This window comes from Carassius carassius, chromosome 27, assembly GCF_963082965.1.
Source record: "Carassius carassius chromosome 27, fCarCar2.1, whole genome shotgun sequence".
Taxonomy (NCBI): domain Eukaryota; kingdom Metazoa; phylum Chordata; class Actinopteri; order Cypriniformes; family Cyprinidae; genus Carassius; species Carassius carassius.
In genome coordinates, this window is record NC_081781.1 from 7,621,037 (window position 1) to 7,636,819 (window position 15,783).

Here is a 15,783-nt window from a genome sequence, read left to right on the forward strand (position 1 = left end):
TTAATTCTACGATCACTTGCTCAGAAAGTCAAGATTCAGCAATAAAAGAAACTATCTCTCTTTCTAAGGTCTAGATTGTTATTGGAAAACATACTGTTCCCGGTTGAAAGTCCACACAGACATGTAATATGAAAGGGAGCTTTACATGGACATGTGGCCAGTTCATGAGTCTCTGTAGTGGTCCCATTGGTGGCACTAGTATGCACAGATCCAAAACCTGCGCTGACTTCAGTGGTTGGGGTGTCATCCGTGCCATTTGTGCGGACAAAAGACTGGCCATCAATAGCTAGAGACGGACGCGTCTCGCTATCTGCGGTGGCGGGGTGAACAACGAGCACATTGTGGCCGTGGCTGGAGGGGTTTGCTGATTCATTCTTGGCCCAAAATGGCCACTTTGTTGTTGAGGAGTGGACATGTTTAGTGTCCAGCAGGTCTTCACTGTGGCTGCTTGAGATACCCATTGATTTGTATGGTTGGATGACTGTAATGGAGGCAAGTTCTGATGGCGTGCTACTTGTAAAGGTGGAAAACAGATGAAAAGCAGGGTCTGGTGGGGTCTGAGATGACAGATCTGCACCAGTCATAGTCATTTGCAAAGGAGCATGGGTGGGCAGCATGTTCGCTGACAATGATTCAAATGTGTGCATATCTGTTCTAAGCAATTCATAACCTTGAATAGTGTTTGAATGGCTCATAGTGGTCACATGTGCAAAATTACTATGATAATCAACAGAGTCACGTGTACTGTTTTTATTAAATGACTTAGAGCCTTCTGAGGCATTTAGAGAAGATGTTGTGTTGAGAAGCCATGTGGTAGTTGTGACTTCAACGTAATTGTGCATTGGACTAACTCGACCATATGCACCAGAAATAACAAATCCATCATGATAAACCTCTCCTTCAGACTGAGAAGGAAGGACATTGCCAGGCTCTATGAAGTTAGAAATGTCCATTGTCTCTGATTGATACCTGGATTTGGTTTCATAAGGTGAGGCCTCATCTGGTCCACTCTTACTTATTGAATTGAACAAAATAGAGGGAAATATTGCAGTTGATGAAATTTGAGAACTCTCCCAATTGGATTTGAAGTAGTCCGACCATGCTGACGTGACCATGCCATGTTCTGAGTCAAAGTCAACAATTTTATGGGTGGACAAACTGTATGTGGGCGACACATCTATCTTCTCCACTTTCTTTTGGGAATCTGAGATAAGGGGTGAAGACTGAGCACCTCTCCATTCATCTGTCAGGCCCACCACAGAACCGTATGGTAATTCCGAACTTGCGCTGACAGAAATATGAGGCATATGTGACAAGTCCCTCAGATCAACCTCTGAAGGATTAACATCGCCTTGCCTACTTAAACCTCTGAAAACTGTCTCTGGCAATCTGATTACACGCGATGGCTCCAGCGCCAGAGGTGAATCTAATTTGGACAGTCTGCCCACTATTGACGTAGAAATGCTGATTGTGATGTCTGGATATGCAGTGAGAACACTGCGAGTTGGGAATTGGCTGGAGTCAACAGCTTGTGGGTTTTCAGAGAGGATGAATTGATTGTTCATTGAGGGTAAAACCAGGTCAGCATTGTTTTTGGCATCCGAGATAAAGAGACTTTGGGCTGAGCCAGGTGTCAGAGATGGGAAAACATCAGTGTGAGGCCAAGAAGACAACAGACTTGGTCTGATGGCCTCTGTCATTAAGGAGTCACTTTGAACCCCTGCAGAAAGCATTGAATTTAGGGGCTCAATAAGAGTGGCAGCACTGTGGGTTGAATCTATAAGCAGTCCAGGCACCAGCTCGACACTATGCGAAGAAGTGAGAGAGGAGATAACAAGTCTCTCTGTTGTGAGGGAATAGCTGCCTTGCAGAACGCGAGAGCTCGCTGCCAAAGGCTCTATGAGTAAAACAGTTTGATCAGGGAGATTGTTGAAAGAGCTCTGTTGGAAGGTTGATGAAAAATAGGAAGGGGTAGTATCAGTAAGACTGTACTCATGTATAACCGCTGTGTGCTCAACGGTGGAATTTTTCTGACTGTGTTGCGCATCTTTAAAAGTGTCCTCGGTGGCAGTTGCCTCTGAGAGGCCCCAAGGCACAGTGCTTGTTAGCTTTATATCCACAAGTTGTGTGGGCAACCGCTCTGGCCATGCTGCTGTTTGATCAGAGAGACTCTTGAGCTCAGGCTGGATCATTTGCACACCTGTTCCTCCCGGAGACATGGTGGGAGATGGGATAAGTGTCCAGCTGCCGTCTGTCTCCTGTCGCTCTGAGACCTGTGCCAGCTCTGACATAGCCCAGGGTAAACTAAGGTCTGACTGACTGTGTAAATGTTCCTGTTTGCTAACAGCCTGTCTTACAGGCCCGAAAGTCGTGGTGTTGACAGTAGGTACACTTTCTACCTCTAAGAAAGACATGTTATGGGGGATGGCAGTGGCCAAACTTTCATCCAGGGAGTAGGTGGAATCAAAGTCGAACAGACTGAAGACATCATCATCCAAATCAATGTCGTAAAAAAATACCTCTGGGCCAAAACCAGATGGGTATTCAAGTATCTCCGTGCTGTTCTTGTCACTATCGCTCAGGACCATTTGGGGAGCTAGTGGTTTGTTCTTACGATTACTATGTGATGGCACCTGGAAAGACTCAAAGTCTTCACTCTGATTGTGAGCGCCTGATTGCCACGGAGGCTTCACCTGGGAATAGGCTGGCCTCATGCTTGTAGTGTCTGTTTTCTTGGCAACGGGGGCCATTGTAGATGTTTTCGACAAGTGGGATTCATTCGTCATGCTTATTGTCGGTTGGGCTGGCGGCTTGGTCAGATGGATTGCGGGACGTTTGTGTGGTCGAGTGATGGCAGCCTCAACTTTCTTCCTCACGGGCCAGATGAGGGGTGTGGAGATGAAGCCGAGTGATGTTTTGGGGCCCCGGGGAGCAGGAGCAATAAGAGGCCTAGCAGGGGGAGAGCTAGTGGATGGAGTCTCAGCACGAGGAGTAAACCGCAGTAGTGACCACAAAAATGCAGCCCGCTCTTTTTCTGCTCCAGCTCAATTATTCAGAGGATCCCGGATTTGGTAAAAATGAAGAGGTCAGAGCAAGCTATTATTTATCTTTGCAGATATAAAAAATGAAGAGGTCAGAACAGGCTATTATTTATCTTTGTAGATATGCAGTACACCATACAACAAATCAATATACCGGAAAACCAACCTGGGAAAAAAAAAATCTTTAAAAAAAATATAGAAGTTAGAACAATGACTGTTTGAAATAAAGCACAAACATAATCCAGTCATTAACACATTGCTGGTGACTGTGAAGTAGAAAAAAACAGAAACACAGAAGTTCAGGAAATCTGTCTGGAAAGCAATGCTAATGTTAGTGCAGAATAAAGCACAGAAAGATAATATTGCAGAGTGCTATGCACAAAGTAAAAGAATAAGAATGGTAGTTAATTTTGAAATGTAGCTTTGCTACAAGCAAGAGAAGAGTAGAGAACTGTTGGTTGGCTGCCAGGAAAGGCTTTAGTTGAACACATTTAGATAATTTAACAATATGCAATGAAAGAGAAGAGCGAAGGTAAGTGTTTAAAGACTGTTAAGACCTGAAAAAAAGAAATAATACAAAAAACTTTCAAGATTCTGACAGATATATACAGGAGGTAGAAGTCAAGTCCAAATTGAAAAATAAAACCAAAAAAACAACAAGCTAATCACAGCACACACTTGACAAATAGAATGGTGTTTATTTATACAATCAATTCTGAACATTTTGATAAGTATACAAACTATGCATAAAAATAGGTAAGAGGCCTTTCATTTGCAACCAGAAACTTTCAGAACATTAACAATTAACCAATTGTCATAATTTCCGTTCCCATTTAAACAAGCTAGCAGTTCCCATTCTGCCCACACAAATGAAAGTTTAGCAGTGATATCCCTTGGTAAGCACAAGCAAGCCATTTATGACATGAGATAACAGGTTTGGCTTACCATTGGTTTTGCGGTTGGACAGAGTTGAGTTAGTAGCAGCAGCTGCAGATGAATGAATGGATTAAATGACTGATGAATGGTTTAGGTAAATGAACACACACACACACACACACACACATAGAGTAAAGCTATGCATGAGGACATGAGACAAAAGTCCATATACTGCCATGCAAATTTGTTCTATTTATTGGGCTTTTAAAATTTTTTTTATCTTTGTTGGGCAATGCAAGGTATCTGCCAAAACATTGTTTAACTATTTTATCAAAAAAATAAAAATAAAATCGTAATAAATAAATACAACTTTTTTAATATATATATTACAGGCAACAGCACATTATGTGTCCAAATGCCACAAACATTTTACATATATGTAGACTGACAGTACATCAAATAAACATAAATCTGTTAAAATAATCAGATATTGGGAACATACATTCAAATGAATGTGAAAGGAGATTCTAGACAATGCGGAGTAATTTAGTTAATGAAACTGGCATTTGATAATACATCTTTTGTAGAAGTGATGTCTTACCAGGGTTGATGGGTGGTGGGTTAGACTGAATTAAAGGTGATGTAGTTGGTGCTAATGATGGCACACACAGACATGTTATAGGTTTGATTAGTAAGGCAATATGAAACAGCACACATATATATATATATATATATATATTAATGGCTAAATCTTTGACTCAGTAACTGTTAGCTTACCAGTAGTAATTGTTGTTTTAGCACTAGTAGTTGATGTGAGTAGAGCTAGCATTGGTACAAAGAAGCAGAGCCGCACACATGTATTAGTGAGGGCATTTTTCATACCTCATTAAACAGAATATAAAACAGTAGGAAACCTAGATACGTGCTTACCAGAAGTTGTGGTTAGAGGCATGCTAGAAGTAGATGTGTATGAAAGAGTAGTAGTAAGAGCTGATGAAAAAATACAGAGATAATGAGCTCTACTGACATGCATCCATCTTTCAAATTATAAAACTAACATCTACTAGGTTATCTGCTTCATAACATAATTTGAAAAAAGTAGATATATATTTGACTTGGAATATAACAGTGAAGAAAAAGATGGCATATAGTAAATACAATTTATGTCATAATTTAAGCAAAACAAGGTTGAATAAATTATGACATAATTTATATTTTTTAGGGGGGAAACTATCCACAGTTGTATACAGTAAAGTGCCCCATATGGAATCTATTTAGATTTTGACAATAAACTGCATTGTTGCTACATTATTTGATGCTAGAAGAAAAAAAAAAAATGAAAAGAGAGTGAAAAAGACATTTAAAGGGAATTAATACTGTCTCCTAACTTTTAAATCACTTGTAAACTGCAATGGTATGATAGAAATTAGCATTTCAACCAGACAGACTTGCTTACTTTAAAACACTCCTACATGATTATATATATATATATATATATAAAAAAAGAAATAGGGACATTATCAGTAGAGTGCTGTGATTCAACCAATTCACTACAAAAAGCAACCATTCTCATTGGCATTTTTTCAAATCTACTTTTGAGCATTAAAAAAAATAAAAAAAATAAAAACAAAAAAATTCTGGAACACAACCACTAGCATTAATATAAAATTTTTTTTTTTAATGGAACATTACTTTCAAATCTAATACTGACGTTCTTCAAATGAGTTTACCACCACCTGTTCTGCATTAGGCAAAATACACTTCCCTCATGAAACAAGAGGAACACAGGCATAAAATGATGAGAAGGCAGATGTGAATGCTTACCATGGGTTGTTGCATTAGTAGGAATCATGTTAGTGGTGGCAAAGGATGCGGTGGTAACAGTTAATGTTGCTGGTGGCAGGGATGGAAGAAGGGCACACTGGCATTAAATGGAGGTTAGAGTGAAACCAAAAACGCAATTAAAAGCATAGCGTGAGAAGAATATGGAAAAAAAAAGAGAATAACCAAAAATGAGAAATATGACATGTTCGAAAACTTTTTAAATGGCAAGAAAAATTGGGCAATAGATAATTGTTTTTAACTTCCTTTGTTGAGTCAGACATGTCAATCAAAAAAGGAAAATGTTTTCTTGGTAGTTCTCATGTCTTCCTCACAAATTTCTGTCTGTTTCTACTAGTCATTTTCTATAAACACCCAATAGGTCAAATTCTATGTAATGAATCATTGCGAAATTTCAAGGAGGCAATTATATAGAAGCTACCCATGATTCTATATAAACTGATATGGATTTCTATGCAAATATATTTTAGCTCCTTGATAGGTTGCTTTTGCAAACATGATAGATCATAAAAATTATGACGACAACAATACTTTATTGAAAGAGTGACAAATCTCCAGGCATCTCCATGAATATGCCATTTTTGTACTTCATGGGAATGAATATTATGCAATGAATTTTCAGGAGACCAGTGGGAAAGAAGCATGGGACAATGACCTTTAATGGCCATTACTAAGGACAGGAGGCCTGAGGATTCTCATGGCTCCCAGATGATGATAGACGTTTACTGGCCACCAATTCAGTTCAGGGGTGTCTTAATGAGCGGAAGGCAAGCTGTTTTTGTTTGTCACGCCTACGCAAGTACTAAGACTTGCCAATTAAGTATTACATATAATTTTCAAGGAAATGGTTGTATTTTAAACTATTTCATGTTAAAACTAGCAATTAAATTAAGAGACAAAGGATAAATGTCAATCAGCAAAGTCATAAATGAGTCAAAAAGTTAAACACTTTGATGAGACAATATTTGTTTATAATGAGTCAACTCATTATCTAGAACAATTATCTAAAACACATTTTGAGGAATGCGTACAGCATGAAAGGTTATAATTAGGACATTTCTTCCTACCTGGGCAGCCAAGTCCAGAGGAAGCACAACCCGTGGTTCCCGGGGTAAGAGTTGCTATGTCAGTGCCTAAGAAAGATTTGAAAATGCTCATTTGACATTTTATAACAAATGAAATGTTTGAAAAATAAACCGTTCTAAAGTGAAACTAAATAAATAGCCAGCATGAGACCCTCGTTCATATTGTGAAAGCATATTATATTTAAAATTCAAGAAAGTATCTATTAAATCTTAAGGTTGCACAGAAACACATCTAAAATGAATCAAGTTTGAGATGGACAAACTTGGACATTCCCAAAGCACTGTCAAAAATATTCATTCTCTCTCTTTTGCATCCTTAAATAGAAATTGAAGTCTACCTTAGGACAAGATTTGGATCGTAAAAGTGTCAAGACATTTCTCAGCACTCCTCTGGGCTTTGACAGTGGAATGTGACCTCAAAATGTCCACACTGGAACTTGAACATCTGCGATTCAACGGTGGAATTTAATAATTTGCCACAGTTGAATGACAGAAGTGTTCTGCAGGCTGGTTTGATTGAGGCCCAGGAATGCTTTTTCTCAACACAAATCCTTAAGGGATGTGTGAAATAACAATTGCATCTTCTTTTGCTTTTCAAATCTTTCAAATTCATCCATTGACATAAAGCTCAAGCTGTGTCCAAGCAACATGCTTTAATGTTTGAAGACACCAAATCTTTAAAATAAATAAATAAAAAAGCAAAACCTCAACTTGCAATGCAAATCTATTGGTTAAGCTTTAGTCAATGAAATCCTCATCAAACCACATCTGAGGATTGGAGAGATGACCAAAAGTCTAGTCAATAAACCTTTTGCACGGACCAAAATGTTAAAGGTTTTCCCAGATCTGTTTGATATTTTCCACCTTTTAAGAGTCTTGATGGCTAAAGGATTTACTACATGTACATTAAGATGCTATTGGTTCCAACAAAAGCTGATTATTTTGACATTTTCGAATACAATGTAACTCTTAACCTCAGAGCACTAGTCACTTGTGAAAAAGATGATTTGATTCAGGTTTCAGGGAGTAATCCATAGTACATCATAGGAATGAAGTAGCAGGATAACTTCAAAAACTCTTTAATTTCTTAACGGAGACGTCATGTTGCGACAACTGCCTAGTGTTATAGCACAGAGTCTCTGATCATCCTGAAGTTCAGTGTTAAAAGGCAGGTTGAGGGGGAAAAAAACCTCAGATGTTCTATGGATAGGCTCCTCTGCTGTGTTTACATGCAAGGTGGGATCGCTGTCTCCCACTGGTCTTGTCAAAGGATGAGAGGGAACCACATGAGTAGCCAATGGAAAGACAGGGGAGGACAGCATTTTAAAAGCATGCTTATTAGTGACAGCATTAGTTTTGCTCCAGGCTGTACTTCACGGGCCTCTTTACTTTATGCCGACATCACAAGCACAGCTGGTTGTAACTGAGCAAAGGAAATAGTTATGTGTCACAGGTTCTAGCGTCTAACTGGCTACAGAGGGCTGAGGGGGTCTTGCACTGCTCCTGTCAAGGTCAAAAAAATGCCCTGGAATAGGTCTAGCGCTGAAATGGCAAAAAATAAAGATAAATGAATGGAACAAAAGAACGTTTTAACGGGGTAGTTCATTTTTTCACCCCCATTTTGTCCCAAACCCGTATGACTTTCTTTAGCAGAATACCAAAAAGGTACATTTCTAAAAATATTCTGGTCACTCTTTTTAAAATAACGAAGCTCCAAAATGAAAAAGGCACCATTAAAATATCTTAAAGACTTATAATTCATGAAGGAATCAGATCTTCTCAGTTAATCATGTGATTCAGTTCACAATATCAGACTAATTGATTTATTCTAGAAATAGACAGATCTGGTTCAATCTCATGTTCAAAATAGTTATCAACTCACTAGATTTTACTCTTTTCAGTGAATAATAACTTAAAATTCACAAAGCTGATATAGTGACTCCAGATGTGCTGATATTTCTTATGGTGCTTTTGCATTCTTTATGAAGCTTGAAGCATCAGTTTCCATTCAGTTCACATCAAGAGAAGAGAGTAACCAGTGGCATGTTGGAAATTAACCTTTTGTGTACTAAAAAAGCAGAAAGTACAGAAAGTCATACCGGTTTGAAATTACATGTGAGTGAGTAAATATAAGTATATGCCAACAAACATCAGCTTTCCAAATGTCCATCAGTAAGAACATGAGCATTATTCAGCACATTGACTTTAAATACACTATGCACTGGGCAAAAAGCATCTATAGGTGCAACCACATGTTGAATGACGTGTACACGTCATGCATGACCTTCACAGCTCAAAGCAAGCAATTCTGCACATATTAGGCATGTTAGCAGTACACTCACCACTAGTTGAAGCTGTTAAGTGAATGCAATTTGGGTAACAGACTGCAAAAGAAGATGAGAAATTAATTGCCTTTAAAGATGACAGTTAGCATAAGCACTTAATTCAAGCTAGCCAATGGCAGGGATATGTATATCAATTGCATACAGTGTCTATCAAAGCAATTTCATGCTTTGAGATGGACAGATAATTAAAAAGCCTTTGAAAACATTAATTGCGGTATGTACAAGCAAACAGTGGGAGTCCACATTTAAAATCTTGGATTCAACATCCAACTAAAACTTAAGTCAAATAGTTTCAAAGTTTTTGATAAATTACTCAAATAAATGTAAAAAAAGATTGTGCACCATTTATGAGATAGGCCTATTACTTTTGTGAAATTTGTGATGCAAAGGATGGTGGTCAGTCAAGGCTATCATTGTCAAATCATTTGGTCATTAGCAAAAGTAGGAGAAATCAAATAAAAACATTCATACATGTTACCATACACAATTGTACCTCTCAAGCAAATTCATTTTCTACTACAAAAAACTAAATACAGTAGAAATATTTTAGATTCTGCACTAGTTACTTTATAAAAAACGAATTTGTGATGCACAAGATGGACAAAAAAGCTAAGCAAAAGTGGGACTAATCAAATAAGACATTCATGTATTTTTCAATCAAACTTAGTTTTTACTCACTATTTTCATGTTAATAATAACATTTGCAAAGAAGAAACTGTCAAAAAAGAGAAGCATTTTTAGAGCTTTGAAGCCCACTGTATATTAACATAAAAAGACAACCTTTGCTAATGATTTGCATATGAGTAGTTATCTAAGGGAACTCTGATGAGGAATCAGTACCCTTTCTGCTCTGATGTCCTCCTGACAAGGAAATACCTTTAACAGGAATCTATATAGGCAATTTAACAGGTTATCCAGAGAAAATAATTCCAACATAACTTCCAAGACTAACCCAAACCACATGTTCACACAGGACATACAGCTTTATCTGTCTTAGGGCACAGAACACTACTGAGTGATTTAATGCTTTTGATCTGAGGCGCCATAGTTTAAAGTGACACTTTTTTCCATGGGCTGCTGATGTGCTGGGCATCTAGAGTTTCAGGAACCTAACTAAGTGGAAGAAAGCAGTCCCTGCTGAGGCTTGTTATGCATGTGAGTCATGCCTGCTTTTCCTCTATTCCCCCCAAAGCTCATTCCTCTACGCTGAGAGTTGGAGGGCATTTGAAGGACTTTTAAAGCGCTGTCTTAGGTAGCAGAATAAGAAAAGTTCTCAAGATTCTTTGAGCATTTTTAGTTTATCAGAAAGTGCAAAAGAAATGGGTTCCTTTAAACTTGGAACTAACATTCATTTGTATCAGGAAAGTATCTGGATACCCTCTAGCTGTTTAGCTTTTTCCCCTTGCATTCCAGTGCGATACAATAACATTTATTTATGTAAAATGGAAAACAGCACTTATATATTATTTGTGTGGTTGTATAGACTTAACAAAACAACATTTAGCATGCACATCTTTGTTGAATGTGGTCAGTCTGTGACCACCTCTGAATGTGTTTTTAATACAACTTTACATTCACTGTGCATTTACATACACTATGGTCTTTTCTGTTGGTTTAAAACTACAGTACTGTCTAATAAATACAATTTCCCTTTCTTTCTTATGTATCTGTATTTGCTTATGTATTTTCAAACACTTTCTACTTTAACAAGTTTACTTCTACATTTTTTTTATATTCGATTTTTTTAATATGTGAAATTAATCTGAAATTACTATGATTGAATACTACTAGAAACTAATTTTAGATTTTGGAGTCAAGCGTGTCAACAATTACGTATTACATGAAGTCATGGATGCACATGGCAGAGCAGTGCAAGGTGGCACATTTTTGTTTATAAAGCATATAACAATTTTTTATTTTTTTTCTTGAAAATGTCTGATCATTTCGCTAGATAAGACCCTTATTCCTTGTCTGGTATCATGTAGAGCCCTTTGAATCTGCACTGAAACTTTTGACCTTCAATCGTTTGGTAGCCATTGAAGCCCACTACAAGGAGAATAATCCTGGAGTGTCTTCATCAAAAACCTTCATTTCTTTTTGACAGAAGAAAGATGTAAACATTTTGGATGACATGGGGGTGAGTAAACTATCAGGAAATTTGAATTTGAAAGTGAACTAATCTTTTAATTTATAATAAACCAGCTTCCATAGAACTGAAACCATATACTCACTACAGCTGAGAGTGCTGTCAGTCTGCATATAACTGCCTGGCATAGTCCAGAAGCGATGATCCCAGTCAATGACGTTTCCCTCGACGTCACAGGTGAGGACAGACAGCTCAGAGTACGGCATGGCGTAATCCCACAATCGGAAATTGTACATGAAGCCATCCAAATTCTGATCATCCACACTGACCGAGCTTGACCCTTTTCCTGCAAGTTCGAGGATTCCCCCACTCGGCAAGGTGTAAACCTGAGAGGCTGCGCAGATTTTGGTTTGATAGTCGCCTCCAAAGTACACTGCCACAAGGCCGGTGGCCTTGGTCCAGGTGAGGCAGATGGGCATCATGCTGGATGTGATGTCTGAGCTGGTGAACAGGTCGTTTACAGAGCAGTAGGAGCGGTCAATGAACAGCTCCATGCCTTTGTCTGTCTTCTCCAATGCCAAAATGGATGTGCCATCAGCATCAGACATGGTAAAGATAGTCTCTGTGCTCTTCTGGGCAGTGCGGGAGATCTCAAAGCACACAGTGAATGCAGTGAGAACAGGAATGGAGACTGAATTGGCCACTCTCACTACATTCTTGCTGCTTTTTGGCATTGTGACCTTCTGGTTCCTCAGTGCCACAGCCACTGCAAGAGTGAAAAACATTAGATCTTAAAATATGACAAATGCATACACTTAGTTATTATGGAATAGAAAATGGTTCATTCAAACCTTTATGATCTCCAAATTGGTTCAAAAGCACAACACAGACTAAATTCAAATGAGAATCAGCTAATATGGAATAACTGTTTCATTATACACACAAGAGAAAAGAAGAGAAACATTAATGTCTGAAATCATCCAAGTTTGTCAGGAACATTATATTAAGTAATCACTCAAAGACAAGCTTATTAAACTTCTTCTAACTGGGATGTCATATTCTTTTTGCACATGTTAAAAAAACGCTTTTAAGTCAGATTTGCTGACACATTTCATTTAATTGGTGGAAGTTTATGTCTGTTGGCCATCTCTTCATAAAAACCACAAGAAATGGAAAAATACACCTCCAGTTGTAATATTAAATCCCTGCACTCTATATTCATGATGCTTTTTGACATAACCAGACATCTGACACTACTGATCACAGAACAAGCAACGGGTTTGCAGTACACTAAACACTAATGAGCTTGATCTCAAAGGTGTTTCATTTCAAACCTGTTTCACTGGGAAGGTAATAGAAAATACAGTGTCTAAATCTGTAAGCTACTGGATACTAATGGGTACCTTCACACCTGTCTGACTTCATAACAAAGGTGTTTTTTTGCAGGTTGTTATTTATTTTAGAGAAGTGTATGCTTTTCCATTGAACATAACTGTGTCCGTCAATTTATACTGGCACCCCTGTCATCTGATAACGAGCCTACACCTAGAAATTTGTAGTTTTGTTCACAAAAAGAATTACAACCATAAATAAATACAATGTGTGACTTCCCAAACTGTTTCCATGTTTCAAAAAAAATCTACAAAAATCATGTCTTCTAGTTAAACCAATATTACAATTTAACATTTTAGTTAATTGTTTTCACCCCAGAGTTAAAAAATAAATAAAAAGAAATTAATTATTTTACACTTTACCTTATAGAATGTTCACATCATTCTGTTCCAAAAACAGACATTCATTTGTTTATGAAAAAGAAGCAAAATCTACTATGCCAGTGGGCATGAAATATAATATATATTATCTGAAACCTAGCCTTGTTAGGTCACAAAATCAAATGAAAAACAAGCAAAAAAATTTAATTAAATTGATTAAATACTTTACAGGCTGAAAACTCTTGTTGACAGAATTTAGAGAAGTGCTGAATAAATAACTCAATAAAGTGAAATGATTGTGACCGTGGTCATAAGAACTTAATGAGATGATATTGATAGCGTGAATGGCAAAGCTATATGATGTGAGCGGTTGTGATATGAAATGGAGCAATAGAGTTCAGCAATATAATCCTGATAATACTGCTGTCTGTGACGTTTGATGATTCTTCACTACATTAAAACATTGCTTTCGCTGTCCCACTTGTGTGGAAAGGTTCTCTGTTTTTTTTTTAAAGCCTCAACACATAATTATTGGCATCCAATAAACCATAACAGGATTTAATTATAAATTATGAAATAAATAAATAGTAAATTAAATTATTCCTTAAAATCAATCATCAATGAAAAAAAGGATAAATTAAAATATCTTAGATAAATAAACATGCTGTGAAGAGCTCGCCATGCAATAAACATACCTTGTTTGTAACTGATATGGAAGCCTTTCTTTTGGACACTAAAGTCTGAGTTAAAGGAAATCTCCATCACATTGCCACTGGAGTTGAGAGTTAGTCCATTGGGTGTTAAGCCGCAAAATTTGGCATCGCTCGTGCCAGTGTTGATGACGATGCGGTCATAGATGCAGCCGGGTGCTTCCTCGAGCTCAAAATCTAGGAAGGTGATCTGCACTATAAAGCCAGTCGGGGCCTGTATGGTCCACTTGCAGGCCTGACTGGATGGGTAGTCATTGGGGTAGCAGGGGGAGGTAAAAGAGCCCTGGGAGTCAGTGAGCACCACATTGCAGCTGACGCTACTCTGGCAGCTCTGTGCTACTGCAAGCAAACAGGTCACATGTCACTTTAGATCGCAAAGTATAGGTATTAGAAGAAGCCAAGGACAGGAAAGGCTTCAGGTGACAGGAAGATGTGTTTAGACAGCTGTGGGGTTAGTGCATTGACAAGGACAGAACGAAAGGGAGACAGATTTCAATTTTGATTGAGATCTGGTACGTTACTTTTAGCAGTCCTGGAGCCATTTTTCCATTAAGACAACCTAGAATCTTCAACCATTTCATGGACTTACGATCAACGTCACCAACCATATCCTTTAAGATCCCTCAAGACAACTCTCGGATGTGTAGACTTCAATGGAAAAAAAAAACTTGACTCAGAGACAATGGTCTCTGTTCATGCAGTCCTGAAAAGCACATAATCAAAAACCACAGCACTCTTTGGCAAATTGAGCAGCGCTGAGCAATTAAACTTTCTCAAGATGCAGTGGCTTCCTCAGGACAAGTTTGATGTAAGTAAACAAACATTACTGAGGGTTAAATTTCATAACCCATTCCAACAGTCAAAGGACAAACTAATCTCAATGACTTATTATATGTTCTCCAAGTAAATAATACTCCATGAGTTTTTTTTCTTTCTGCAGTTTTTCATTTACAGTAACGATACTGTTGAGAGCAACCAATTGAATTTTCCTGCATGAAATCTTTAAACTCTTTGCATGAAACATCCCAGAATGAAGGTCCACTAGTGGCCATAAATGTGGTAGTTGGCTTGAAACTTGCAGGTATAGTCATTGTACCTCAGGAGAAACAGAAAATATGGGAATTGATGGCTCTACACAGATTCCGGGAGGGAGACAATAAAGCACTTTAATGATGAGAACTTCTCTCTATTAGATTTGAAGGATAAAGGGCCTTCACCCTAGAAAGGAAAATGATCTTCCGTTTAAGAGAACACAAACTTAACCACAGAGTTCGCTCTCTTCAGAGACCCGAGTCATTACATGCCTTGTGTTCACCAGAGTGGACAGTTGATATAAAGACTGAATTTCAGACCACTTACATTTCAATCCAATCTGTCAAGAAGCCAAAACCACACACTTTTCTCCTTTCTGATTCTGGTTAGAAGTGGTCAGACATCTAAAAGCATTCCTAGAATCAAAATGTCTTTTTATAAAAACTATGAATGCACATTGTCACTACTGTTGCAAATTATGAACTTTGTTCACTTTCAAACAAATTTGGTAGGAATCATATCATATCATGTCTAAGACAAAGTCAGTACCAGACCAAATACACTACAAGGTAAATGTGAATGAACTTTAAAGGATACAAATTACTAACATACATACTAGCGATATACACACATTTTTTATTGCAGAATTGTTACTGTTTGCCTCAGGTCAAGTTTTATAAATGTACAAAATTAATGTATAATTTCTTAATGGAATAACATTATAAGAAATGTTTGCTTGTGCTTGTTTCCCATACCTCTGTGCCAGCATTCAAGCCAAATTTAAATGAAATTAAATAAGTCAAGAAAAGGCAAAATGTGATTAAAATGACTTTACTATGAAGAGTGACTCTGAATTTAATAAAGTATAGCGCATTATGTGTTATGGATCCAAGGCAAAACGATCGTTGGCTGTATTGCTGCAAGTTGTAAACTGTAAAACAATTTAACTAAATAGATTTTATATATGTAACTACCTTATTTTTTATTTTAATTTACGTTAAAAACGCCAGCAGGCTTTACACGCAAACAACACTTCATAAATGTATAGCAGATC

General features: G+C 37.6%; 1 protein-coding gene across 10 annotated transcripts in view; it reads right to left on the minus strand.

The window, feature by feature from the left end:
- The window catches only part of LOC132106592 (adhesion G-protein coupled receptor G6-like), a 36,818-nt gene that overhangs the window by 13,359 nt on the left and 7,676 nt on the right, over nt 1–15,783 (minus strand). For 3 of the 10 annotated variants that reach the window (XM_059512402.1, XM_059512401.1, XM_059512409.1), the window contains exons 3-8: nt 13,683–14,036; nt 11,421–12,041; nt 9,187–9,228; nt 6,827–6,892; nt 4,519–4,569; nt 3,987–4,028 (exon numbers count right to left, since the gene is read on the minus strand). In XM_059512402.1, the coding sequence (XP_059368385.1) occupies nt 3,987–4,028; nt 4,519–4,569; nt 6,827–6,892; nt 9,187–9,228; nt 11,421–12,041; nt 13,683–14,036 (1,176 nt within the window). The remainder of the gene's footprint in view (nt 1–3,986; nt 4,029–4,518; nt 4,570–6,826; nt 6,893–9,186; nt 9,229–11,420; nt 12,042–13,682; nt 14,037–15,783) is intronic. The other 7 variants (XM_059512411.1, XM_059512408.1, XM_059512410.1 and 4 more) reach the window with 6 other exon arrangements.